Genomic DNA, 12977 nt, shown 5'->3' with positions numbered 1-12977 from the left:
ATCATGGAGAGATCAGGTTGGAACTCATCAAGTTGATTTCCTCCCTACTGGCTAGTTCCCAGGACTGGAAGGGGCTGTGTAGGCAGCTGGTACTAAAAATGTCATCAACAGTCTTACTCTGATGGAGGACTATCATTGGCTAATAAAGAAACTGCCTGGCCCATTTGATTGGCCAGCCCTTAGGTGGGTGGAGTAGACAGAACAGGAAGAAGGAAGTGAGGTAGATGGCTCAGTCAGATGCCACGCCTCTCCTAAGTTAGTCAGACTGCCATGCCTCTCCTCAGAGAGAGAGATGCCATGAAGCCAGCCACCAGGCCAGATGCGATGAAGCTCCAGCCCAAGATGGACGTATGCTAAAAACTAAACGGTAAGGTACCACTTCGTGGTGCTACACAGATTATTCAATATGGGTTAAAGCAAGAGATGTGAGAATTAGAAAATAAGAGGCTGAAAATAATGGGCCAGGCAGTGTTTAAAAGAATACAGTTTGTGTGTTGTTATTTCGGGTTTTAAGCTAGCCAGTGGCCGAGAGCAGGGCAGCGGGAAGCCGCCCGCAGCTCCACACTACATTACTCGGCTCTAAACTTGATTAATTGCAACAATGACAGTGTGACAAGATATGACCTGACTAATAGTGGCATGAATGTTAGGTTGGCTACTACTTTCTGGTTGTATTTAAGGCTTACTCCACAGGAGAAAATGCTTTACTTGTAAAAAGAATTTGGCTGAGAATGCACTGTATCAAACTGCCCTCCAAATTCCCATCTCTATGCCCATGGATTAGCATAGCTCTCAGCCCTTCACAGTGAGGTTTCCTTGTCTAATAGACAGTAGCTAATGCAGAAACTCATCCCTGACCACAGGAAAGAAAGTAAGTGTCATGGAGTGCTCAGCCGGAAATGGGACATCTGCATATGCCCCCCCCCCCCCCCGCCATCAAGGCTAAGACTCCATTGCAGAAGAGTGGGCAGAAAGACTGTGACTGCCAGAGGTCAGGGGAACAGAGTGAAACAGTGTCTTCTCAACATGACGAGATTGCTACACTCATCAACTGGAACCAGCTGTGATGGCTGCAAGGGAGGCTCATCATCCCCAACTCCTCAAGAGCTGCTGCCAGTTGATGGCTTCTGGAAGACAGAGAGTCAGTTTTCTTTAAGGGTGTGGTCCCTAGTAAGCTTATCACTTTCCAGTGTGTGAGTGTGTGGGCACTTTAAATTGGACTTGGTAGGTTATTATTATTATTATTTAAGTGAGATTGTGAAGCTGGCCAGGGGCACAGAGAGATAGATCTGAGAGGAGTTAGGCCGGGGGAGGAGTAAGAGTGAATATTATCAATTCATTGTATTCAGTTCTCAAATAACTAATAAAATATCACACTTAAAAAATCTTACACAGTATTAACCCAACCCTTAGCACAGGACAGGCACTCAGGCTGCTCCTCTATTCGTAGCTTTTTGCTGTGAACGGTTGAGGCTGTATGGACTGTGCCTCACAACTCCAATTCCTTGGCAGGGGCCAGCAAGGACAGGTTCAGTAATTTGGAGTTGGACTCCAAATTCTATTTGTCCTGGGTCACTCTTGCGTCTATAAAGTACACGTTACTTGTTCTTCACTTTGCCTCTCCACTGGTCAGGGATGGGAGGACTGTGAGCAAGGGTGGCCATCCCCACTTGGTACTTTTCTCTTAGACTCAGCTTTTTACAAGCCCCACTTGGTAACCTTTTAGGGGGATGACAGAGAACAACTTTCTGTGAAATGTTTTGACTCTAGGGAGCCACTTTGAGAGTTCACATTTGCTCCTTGATTTAAACCATTCCAGCCAGTTGGAACTTCCCCAGTGGGAAGTGCAGTTTGAGTGACTCTCCTCTAAGATGGTCATTTCCAGAGCACCCAGGAAGCTCCTGCAAGGAGTCCATGAAATGCCCTGTGAACGAAGAGGAGATTCTGTGGATAATGGCTTTTCCAAGTCATTTGTGCAACAACTAAATTAAAAATATAAAGCCTCTGAGGAAAATGGTAAACACATCTAAGCTCTTACTCAAAATCCATTTAAAGTTTTCTAAAGACACAGAGCAAAATAACTCAATGTGCCCTCTAAACTAGAATTCTTCCAGCAATAATATAACATGACAAGAATAACTCTGGTAAATGAAACTCCATGTTGAATTCTCCCCAGGGAATGGCTGTGTCATCCGTAATGATTTCTCAAAAATATTTCTCAGAGGTAGAGAATATTACATTGTCAGGGCAGCAACCCAACAGATATGCTTCAGGAAGCTCCTTTATTCATTATAAGTTTCTCATGCCCAGCACTTCAAAATGACTTTCTCCTTTTTCCTTTGGAACTGAACATGTAAATATGGGCTGCAGCTGATATACCAAATACTGCTAATTAATCTGAGGATGGAACTGAGGTACCTGAAATTACAAAACTCACCTTGGTCAACTAGTCCTTTACCAAGGCTTCTTCGCTATTTTGGCTAAAAAAAGATGGTTCCTACCGCTGATCTCCACTATGTGATCTTCCAGATTGTAATCACCTGCATTTCCTTCAGTCATCTGAACACTGGCCCTTTCTCTTATACGGTTCCTGGACGTCAAGGCTTGGGGTTTTGGAGCTGTATTTCAGAGTATAGATCTTAAATGGTCAGCAAGTCAGACCTGAACATTTTCAGAATCTAGCCTGAAGCCTGCAGATGGGAAATGAGGAAAGAGAAGGACTTGAAAGGAGCCTGGCAGTCTTATGAAGGGCATCTAAGTCTGAAATCATCTTGGTCCTGGAGAGGGATATTTCAGAGGCGGTTCACACAGGGTTGTCAGAATATTAGACTCCAGGCAATAATGAGCTCTTTTATTTTTAGATTTTTAACTTATTTGCATCCCAGGTTGAGTAGAACCAGTGGATCATTTTCTCTAATGCTCTTGGATGGCAGGTGCTGTTGTGTGGTGGTGTATCTGGGCTGTGGATGGCAGATGGTGTTGTGTGGTGGTGCTTCTGGGCTGTGGAAGGCAGATGCTGTGTGGTGGTAGATCTGGGCTGTGAAGTTTTCAGTCTTCCTGCACCACCAGCTTATTACGATAATATGTTGTCATTCGTGAATACTCAATTTTCTAATACTTTGGCTTTGTTGCTGTGCTTATCCTCTTCAAACAGAGCTCCAGTCAGAGGCAAGAGCCATCACAGTAGAATTGTCACACTAGAGCCATCACACTATCACACTAGAGCCATTTTAGACAAGCCTACAGTGAAAATTAGGGAAGACGCCTGTGTTAGAATCCAGACTGCCTAGCATTGTCCTCCCAATCAATTGAAACCACTTAGGGGCTGTGCTTGTCACACTAGAGCATCCCTACCCCAGGGCTCAAGGACACCACTGATGATGGCCATGAGGAGGTAGGGATCCAGGAGTAACTTCCAGGCATCAGAATCAAGGGCAGCTGTCACAGCAGAGAAGGGCAAAAGCCTTCCTTCTGCAAGTAGAGTTTGGTTTTCAGACTGGGCTTTTCTGAATTTGGTTCAGGTGTTATTAGGGGGTTATAGTTCAAGGCCAAGGGCAGAGCAGCTGTGAGGACTTTGCTGCCTGGAAGGGTGTCATCTTCCAAAGCAAGGAAGCTGAAAATAAATGAAGACTCAGTGGAGAAGCTCCCAGAGACAACCCACAAGCCAGAGTCTGGTGAGTGGTATTCTTTTAATTCTCTTCTCAATAACCAAACAAAAACAAAAGATCTGGCAGGAAATTTGCTAATTTTCATTAAAACCTATATTTTTCTCTAACCAAGAAGAATTGCAGGCACAAGGAACATCTGTTCTAAGGAGCCTGCTCTCTTCGGTTTGAAGTGAACAGCAAAGCTTCTCTTTATGGTCCTGACTCAACTGCCAAACCTTCTGAACAATTGGGGTTGCACACGGTTAGGGCACCCTGAGGGCTGCTGCTCTGAGAGATAGTATTTCGGCAAGAGTTTTTTGTTACCTTACTTCGAGAAATGGAGGCTGAAGCTGGAAAGACCATTGGTTAAGATCACTTGCTGCTCTTTCAGAGGATCCAGTTTTATTTCTAGCACTCTCATGATGCTGACAACCAAACATCTGTTGTTCCAGGGATCCGATACTTTCTTCTGCCTTCACTGGGCACCAGAGTCCCAGGTGGTGCATACACATACATGCAGTCAAATACTCATACATACAACATAAAAATAAAGTTTTCTTTTCAAAACATTGACTCTCTCTCTCTCTCTCTCTCTCTCTCTCTCTCTCTCTCTCTTTCTCTCTCTGTGGTGTGTGTACATGTGTGCGTATGTGTAGGTTTGCATCTGCCTCAGTTTTTGCACACCATGTGCTTGCAAATGCCCACAGAGGCAGGGAAGGGGTCAGAATGAATTCCTGAAACTGGTGTTACAGACAGTTGTGAGCTGCCTGGTATGGATACTGGGAACCAAACTTGGGTCCTCTGCAAGAGCATATGTGTTCATAACTACTGAGTCATCTCTTCAGCCCCAACTAAATCAATATAACAAATGAAAAAGAAATGAATGGTCTTGAGAGGCAGAGAGTGGTTGGTGAATAAGCAGAAATGAGCCTTAAATTCACATATTTTTGAGTTAAACAATCACAATCCCAGACAGCTCAAGGAACTTGTTTTCAAAATGAATATCTACTTCTACAGCCAAAGAGATCCTTATGTTATCCAATTGGTTTCCATGCCTTTGCATTGAGATTTTAGGGGCCGTTTGTGTTTAGTATTCTGCTATGGGCATTATTTACTTTCTCCTAAAGGATGATTTTCAAAACCCAAACCTGGTCTTCCTATAGCTTGGTGCAAGGAGACTCTTTATCAGCTCAACCAGATGTAAGAATTGCTTTCCAAGCATGACTGAAAAAACTGTGTCTGAATGGAAGTTCAGACTTCTCTAGGAAGTCCCAAGTTCTTGCAGGAGTTTGGAAGGCTTTCTCATCTGTTCTGTAGATACTTTCATGTGATGTGTTAGCTGGTGTTCCCTGCTCTGGGAACCTGTGTGACCTAATGCACTTGCCTTGGTTGTTATTACTGTTGTTGTTTTAATGGCTCCCTGGATGTGGAGTCATTATTAAACCAATTTAGATGGGTAAAGTCATATGAATAAGTTGTAGTCCCCACCTCTTGTCTTACTGACTAGTTGATTGACAGGTTGCAGATTGCAGTATTGGGGATGAACCTAGGTTCCCATGTCTACCAAGCAAGTGCTATCACTGACTTACATTGCCAACCAGGTCTTGGTTCTCTGGAGCTGCAGCTGCTATTTGCCTTTCAAAGGACAGACAGAGAGAGTGCCAGTAGATTGCAGGGTCTGGATGCTGACACAGGACGGAGATACAAAGAACTCCCTTGACTACCCACAGAACCCTCCCCACTACCCGTCTAGAGTAGAGAGGTTTGTGATGTTTAGATGTGGCGCGTGTTAGCACACATATTCAACTTCTTGCATTGGTTTTTTCTGTTCAGCTATGTATGTACTCAGGTTTTCCAGGCTGACTTTGCACTCCCAGTGTAAACAATGCTGACCTTAAATTCCTGGAAATAGAACAATCCTCCTGCCTTAGCCTCCTGAGTGCTGGGATTACAGACCTGCACTGCCACATCTAACCTGTCCCCTCATTTCAATATCATGAGGACTGTTAAACATTTTAATTGTAATGCTTCTGGAATTCTGGGACTTCTGAGTTAAATCAGACTTCTTCAAAGGGCTCTCAGTCTGGCACATTGAAAATTAAGAGCTGAGGGAAGATTTGCCCCTACGAGGTGTCTTTATTTTGGCTTGTCGTAACATGGGAGAACAATACTACTGGTATCTAGTAGTCAGGGATCAGGGATCCTGGTTTACCAGTCCTCCACAATAAACCACCTCTGCCCTCAAATGTTTAGGTACTGAGGTTCAGACACCTGCCTCGATAAAATATGGAAGAAAGATGTGAGTGGAGGTGCGCATGTGTGTGTGTGTGTGTGTGTGTGTGTGTGCTGTGCGTAGCAAGCATGGTGAAGGAAGAGATTCCTACTTAGAGTTTGTGCTTGATCTCTTTGCATGCAAGCATCAAACAATGACTTGCATTAGTTAACAGGCTATTTTCTCTCTTTTTGTATGAATCAAAGATTTCTGATGACTTTCTATCTTCCTTTAAAATTTGCATTTTTTTTTCTCCAAAAGGTCTGGGAGAGGAAGAAGAGGAAGAAGCCACTCAGCTGTGTTCTCTTCTTTCTAGCCAGGCCCTCTGGTGGAACCTGTGTTTCTTACACACGTTTTGTTTCCTCCTTCTCTGTTCCAATGTCCCCTTTCTTCTCCTGGGTCCCTAGTCTTCCTCTGGAGTACTTGGCCCCTGTGATTCAGCGGCTCCCTACGTTTCTCAGAGTCTTATGTCCTCTTTCTCCTCTTACCCTGGTCTCCTGGGCGAGTTCCCCTCTCCCAGTGTGCCGGTGTCACTGCACTGAGAACTGATTGGACCCTGATCCCCCTGGAGGGTAGAAAGGGACTCAGGGAAGTGTCACGATGCTCACCGTCCAGGCACACTGGACTGGTAGGTCCTCATGTTTCTCCTTACAGAGAGTCTCTGGGTTGTGACACACACAAACAGCTGGAAACTTGGTCTATGTTTAGAAGGCACAGCGTGCAAACAATAAATTGCCACGATTATTATTAGCATTTACTTACAAGTTTTCAGAAGCTGTTTCAATATCAAGAAGATCAACTTTTCTGTTGTCATAGAGACAAAATCTTTCTATAACTATGTGCAAGGTGAGAGTTCCCCCTCCCTTCTACCAGTTGCCTAGAGCTAGTAAGAAGAAAGGAAAAATTTTAAATTATTTTTTTCCATTTACCCCCTCCCCCTATTAAAAAACGAGAACGTAGGAGGTTGCTTCTTGTGTTATAACTCAGGTTTTAAACGCTTATGTCTTTAATGAGAAATGCAAGGGGCGGAAAATATGAATAGTTTGAACAATGCCATTTTGAAAAATTGCCAGCAGCGTGTTGTCAGTGATTAGCAATTATCACTCACGCACCCTTTGTTCTTCTTTTCAAACCAAATAGTGAACCTCAGACAAAGATCTTAGGAGGCAGAATCTTCAGCATCTGGACAGATTAAAGCACAGATGTATCTACTAGGGACACTGTTGAATTCTGAGGCACTGTGAGGTATTTCCCCTCCTTTCCCTGCCACAGCTAGGGTGCCCCCTTCCCCTCTGCAAAGGCTAGCCGGCATAGCTCTCTTCTGGAAGCCTTGATTCAAAAACCTCAGCTCTCTCTTTTGTGTTCACTTCAGATAATTCATTATCCAGAGTATGTTTCTGTCTTGTGATGATTTTTTGTTGCTTCATTCATTTCTCAACATATATGATACATTTGTGATGGGCTCAACAGTCTGTGGCCCTCTGCTTTACTTCAACATTGAGTTATACCTTTGTCTACACACATTTCTTCAGCACACAGATGACCCTTGTCCTAAGAGTAACCCTTCCCTTAAGTTCTTAGACTGTTGCTTCCCTCCTACTCCACCTCAGTAGCTCACTCTAACAAATACATCCTTTCCTCATGTCTGGTGTCCTCTGCCTGTCCTTTCTTATGGAATTTTTCTTGTATTCTTCTTTGAAGAAAACCAAACCAAACCTTCCATTGTTCTGGTTGGTTTCCACCTGTCTCTGACTTTGAGCTTTTAAATTTATGCTTTCTTCTTCCACTGAATAGGCATATGTACAGAGGGGGTGATGGGGCGAGGACACTTATAGCTGGAGGAAGTTTATACCACCGTGAAGAGCAAGGCTTTGGAGAGTTCTCTGGGGAGTTCCCAGAGTTTCTGATTCAGTACGATAGGCCTGGGATCCACGCCTAGCCTGGAGATGTTCCTTTGCGGCCTCAAGTTCACACTTGGAGAAACATTGCTTTGAAGTGGCAACCTTTCTATTTTTTTTTTAAGTAAACACCTGTTTTTACATGGATGTTGGGTTCTCAGTGTTATTCCTACAATGGCTCTACCTTCACAGAGCTCTCGCCCCCAAAGGACAAGATTATTTCTCAGTCACCTGATCTTCAGGAAGCCTTGTAGGAGTTGCCATGCTTGGTGCGGGGTGTTCTAAATGTCTACAAGAGGATGCTCTGGTTGGCGGATGTTAAGGGAGGGCCTGTGGAGGATGCTGAGAATTCTCTAGGATCCCTCCTAAGCTTCCAGAACCAACCCCTTCTAGAGAACCAGAGTTTCTCAGTGTAATTTTATTGTTCCTACCTCCCACTTAGCCATAGTGAGCAGGGCAACCACTCTGAAGGCTTGTTTAAACCATGTTGCAGGGCAGTGAAGGAGCGTCACTTCAGCTTTCTTCAGGGAAGGGGTTTATCAGCGGTCCCCTCTTGAGGCAACATGTGAACAGCTTAGCATCAAAGAGCTTAGGACTTGACTTATCTGTCTCTTCTCCATCCTTAGCTACAGTCAGTTTCCACCCAGTACCAAAGCTGGAGAAGCTGGAAGCAGTTTTTTAATTAAAGGAAAAGCAATTTTCTTAGAAAGACAAATAACTGCAGAAAGGTAATTAAGAAAGTCTCTCTTCGCCACTTAGGGACCTGGAACAAGGGATTCCTTCTAGTTAGATCTCAGAGTCGTCTAAAGTGTACAAGCCAGGTGTGCAGGAAGGGCTGTTAGCGACAGTGGCACTTGTAAGCGCAATACAGGAGGCTTGTCACAGAAGGACAAGGCCAGAACTTGGGAGGCAGGTTCCATGGATTTGTCAATTGATTGAAACAAATTCTATTAGCATGGCCATCACCTTCAGGGAATAGAGCTGCCAAGATAGTTAATGGAAACCAATTAAGAGAACCCCTCCACCTTAACTGTTCTCATGCCCATGACTATCCCTAGAAGGCCATTAACTTGTCCACAGGGAGCTGATCAAATGCTCAGGATACCTCAATTCCTCCACAAAGCTGGCAAGGATGCCTCCCAAGGGGGCAAGCTAGGGTTTCATTCCTCCCCCATCATAGCCGTGGTTAAGGAGCACTGGGAAGACCTCCTCCCCCCACTGTGCGTTTGTGCTACCTCCTACTTTATTTGGTGCTTTTATTGGGATGAAAGTCATGTAATGTAAAATCCACCCATTTTCAAATGATGGCTTTAATATTTTTATGGGAAGCCATTACCACATTCTAAGCTTTGAAAAATTTCATCACCCCTAACCTTACAGCCATTAGCAGACACCCACCCCAGCCCCTGGGAACTACTAACCTACCAGTCTGTCTGTTTATTTCCACATTAACAGGATCATGCAATGTGAGGAACCCTTTCCTAAATGGAAGGACATTTGGTATCTTAGCACTAATGGTCCCCTCCTGTTTTTAACCCACGGCTTCAGGAAGGGTGGCCTTCCTCTCGCGTCTGTGGGTGGCACACCAGAAGTCAGAAAACGGGCTTTTCTTCCTTGCACAGCTAACCAGGCTGAGTGGCAAGCACACTGCCACAGGCACTTATGGGCGACCTGGTGACTGGAGGCCTGGCAGTCATCATCACTGTTGACAGATCAGGTTACCCTTGGCCCCAGGGCCTGAGCCCTTTGCTTCTAGATGACCAAGGGCAGGTACGGAGCCCACAGCAGCCTACCTAGACCCAGCTGCCCAAGGCTCAGAACCACTCAGACTGCTCAGGCAGAGAACACAGGCGAAGGAGGGCTACTGGATTAATCAGGCCTTCAGGCAGAGACAAAGAGAGACCTCCTGTGGCTTTGGGATAGTTTTAAGTTACCTGCCTCAGATTTCCCCATGAGGAAAGAAGAGGTCTGGGCTGCACAGACAAAAACAGCCTAAAACTCTGGGTCCTCATCACTGGCAAGGGTGAGAGGGCTATATCCTGCTTTCCAGAGCAGCAAAAGGCAGGGGCACCTGGGGCACCATGTACTCACAGTCGGGTGAGGCCGTCGCGAGGGCCGGGGCAGCGCAGGGCACCGTCAGGGGCGCAGTCACAGGGCTCGGGGCAGCGCGACCCTGGCAGCTCCCAGGGCTGCAGCAGTGATGGCTTTAGCACCAGAATCGCCAGTGCCTGCAGCAGTCTCAGCGCTGGGGCGCGTTGCCCCATGGCCCGCCAGCCAGTGTGAGCTCCTGACTGGGCCAGTATCCTGGACCGCCCGGGGGGCCGACCACCACCTCTGCCCGCCCCTCGGCCTGCCTTCCCAGCTGCCGGCCCCCGCCTGCTTCAGCCCTCCCCTCTCACCCTGCCTCTGGCGAGTCCCTGCTCTCCTTGACCTGGGACAGTGACCAGCTACCCCATAGCTGCTTCCCAACGACCCGTCCTCTACACTAAACCTGCAACTGAGCCAAAGGTTAGAAAGTAGAGTGGTATGTCGTAAGTGCTTCTAGCGAGAGGTAGGGGTTCTGAATCCCGCCCTGCCACGGGCGTGAAGTGGGGGTGATCTGTGGCACTTCTGAAATGTGTCTTGCTTCTATCCACATCAGAAGAGCAGAAGCGCCTGCTGGGCTGTGTCTCACTCAGCCGCCATACTCCATCCGAAGTATCTTTTCCCTCCCCCACTTCCCAGGTGACTCACTCTACTTCTCATGCTTGTAACTGTTCTCAGCATAGCAATTTGGGTCTGTCCTCTGTCTCCCCACTGTATTGCGAAGTCTTTGAGAGAAAAATCCAATTCGGATTCACTGTGTATTCTTTCTGCAGTTAATAAAGATTTGTTTCGTGAATGGGGGAAATGACTACACGGTGCAAGCACCTAACTCCGTGGGTGTCCAATGTCCTTTAACCTTTGTCATAGATGTCTTGCCTCATGCCACATCTGAGTGTCACGTCAAACTCGCAGGGCACTTACTGAAAGAACTCAATGCCACACGAGATACACAATTTCTTTGGTCAGCCTTCCTTCAGATGGAGGAATCCTGTTTGGACCTGTGTCTACCAGTCTTTCACCCTTGTAAAATCCCTGCTATGAGCTCTGTGATTCTAAATCCCAAAGGAAACAAGAACAGATTTTACAGCGACCCTGGGAATGAACTACTTTCCCTCTGCTATGTTCCTTCCAAGGATTAATTCTGAACTCTAGAAATGTTAGCACTTTTTCTGGAAGAGGTAGGCTGTGAGAGCTGAGCAGACCTCTAAAGCCTGCAGGCTGGGAATCAGAAGGACAGATCTCCCCTGAGGGAACTTCTCAAGGGCCCTTTCCCCAGTCACCAGGTTATGGTCTTTATCACTAGGATTCTTTTTTTTTCCAGTTTATTTATTTTTTATTAAAAATTGCCATCTCCTCCCCTCTTCCTCCCCCTTCCCTCCCCTCCCCTCCACCCATACCCCCACTCCCTCCCTCTCCAGGCCAAAGAGCCATCAGGGTTCTCTACACTATGTTGAGTCTAAGGTCCTCCCAACTCCCTCCAGGTCCAGGAAGGCGAGCAACCAAACTGACAAGGCTCACACAGAGCCCGTCCATGTCGTAGAGACCAAGCCCATCGCCATTGTCCTTGGCTTCTCGGTCAGCCTCCACCATCAGCCACTTTCAGAGTCCGATTTGGTCGCAGGTTCCATCAGTCCCATTCCAAGTGGACTTGGTGGTCTCCCATTAGTTCTGTCCTGCCGTCTCAGTGGGTGAACGCATCCCTCATGGTTCTGACTTTCTTTCTCATGATCTCTCTCCTTCTGCTCCTCATCAGAACTTTGGGAGCTCAGTCCGGTGCTCCAATGTGGGGCTCTGTCTCTATCTCCATCCATCGCCAGGTGAAGGTTAAGGCTCACAGTGAGCCCGTCCATGCTGTAGAGTTCACATTCATTGCCATTGTCCTTGGTTTCTCAGTCCTCCTCCACCGTCAGCCACATTCAGAGAGCCCGGTTTGGTTCCCTGTTCCATCAGTTCATGCAAGCTTTGGGAAGCGTGCACGAAAACATGAAAACGTAAGTCAGAGAAGCCCACCTGTCATCTCTGACTTACGTTTTCATGTTTTCTTGCACGCTTCCCAAAGCTTGCATGATCCCCTCTTCCTTTTCTGTTTTTCCATTAGCTAACTCCTGGTTGTGTTTCAAGACAGACTCCTGCCCATTTCCTGTGAGTCTTACGTGCCTCAGCGTAGCCTTACTAGCACCTGTAGCTTAAAACTTGCAGTTAAGGATGTGATTTTGCTTTCCCCTGTCAATAGATCTTAGTACTGCCTTCTCGTTTGAAGCTGGTGCTCCATACATACTGCTGAACAAGAAAATGGACAGTGAAACCCAAGCTCAGGGCTGTAGCTGATACTCGGTGGGTCCCATGACAAGAGCCTCACAGCAGAACTGCATCTATTCTCAGCATCCACATATGTACCTTGAAACCGTGCTGGACTCCATCTTTAGCTTTGTCAGATTTCAGTAGTGCTGGTGAAGTAGCACTGGGCTTCCCAACATTTCTACAACGTAGCCTTGATAGTAAGAGAGTACAGTTGAGCTAAATATGACTGAGTGGCATTAATTGCAAGACTTGTGTTTTATGTGTGGCCTATATATATATATATATATATATATATATATATATATATATATATATATATATATATACATAAACAGATATAAACATATCTGTTTCCCAGTCCTTGATGTATATTGTTTGCAACCACCTCTGACTGTCTGAGAGCAGTGGCTATTCCAGGAAGAGCTATGCCACCGTGTACTCCAGCAGCAGAAGTACTGGGATATGAAGACATCGTGAGGTTCTTCTGCTCTCTCACTTGCTCATTAGTTTCTTCCTCTGTAGGAGAAAGAGCTATTTTTGTTCAAAGGGTCTTTCTTTTTCAAAATGCATGGACTTTGCAAGGGGTTCATATATATATATATATATATATATATATATATATATATATATATCCTGATAGCTTGTTGAGGAAATCAAATCCTGGTTTTTTATTGTTTTTATTGAGCTATATATTTTTCTCTACTCTCATCCCTTTCTATCCCCTCTGCCTCTACCCTCTCCCATTGTCCCCATACTCCCAATTTACTCAGGAGA

At 45.8% G+C, this 12977-nt stretch overlaps 1 protein-coding gene across 1 annotated transcript in view; it reads right to left on the bottom strand.

The window, feature by feature from the left end:
- The window catches only part of Lhcgr (luteinizing hormone/choriogonadotropin receptor), a 60187-nt gene extending 50106 nt beyond the window's left edge, over window positions 1-10081 (bottom strand). The window contains exon 1 of the mRNA XM_038320514.1: window positions 9909-10081. Within this exon, the coding sequence (XP_038176442.1) occupies window positions 9909-10081 (173 nt within the window). The remainder of the gene's footprint in view (window positions 1-9908) is intronic.
- Between the last annotated feature and the right edge of the window lie 2896 nt (window positions 10082-12977).

The sequence above is a fragment of the Arvicola amphibius genome, chromosome 2 (genome assembly GCF_903992535.2).
Source record: "Arvicola amphibius chromosome 2, mArvAmp1.2, whole genome shotgun sequence".
Classification (NCBI taxonomy): domain Eukaryota; kingdom Metazoa; phylum Chordata; class Mammalia; order Rodentia; family Cricetidae; genus Arvicola; species Arvicola amphibius.
This window is presented reverse-complemented; position numbering and strand designations above follow the sequence as displayed.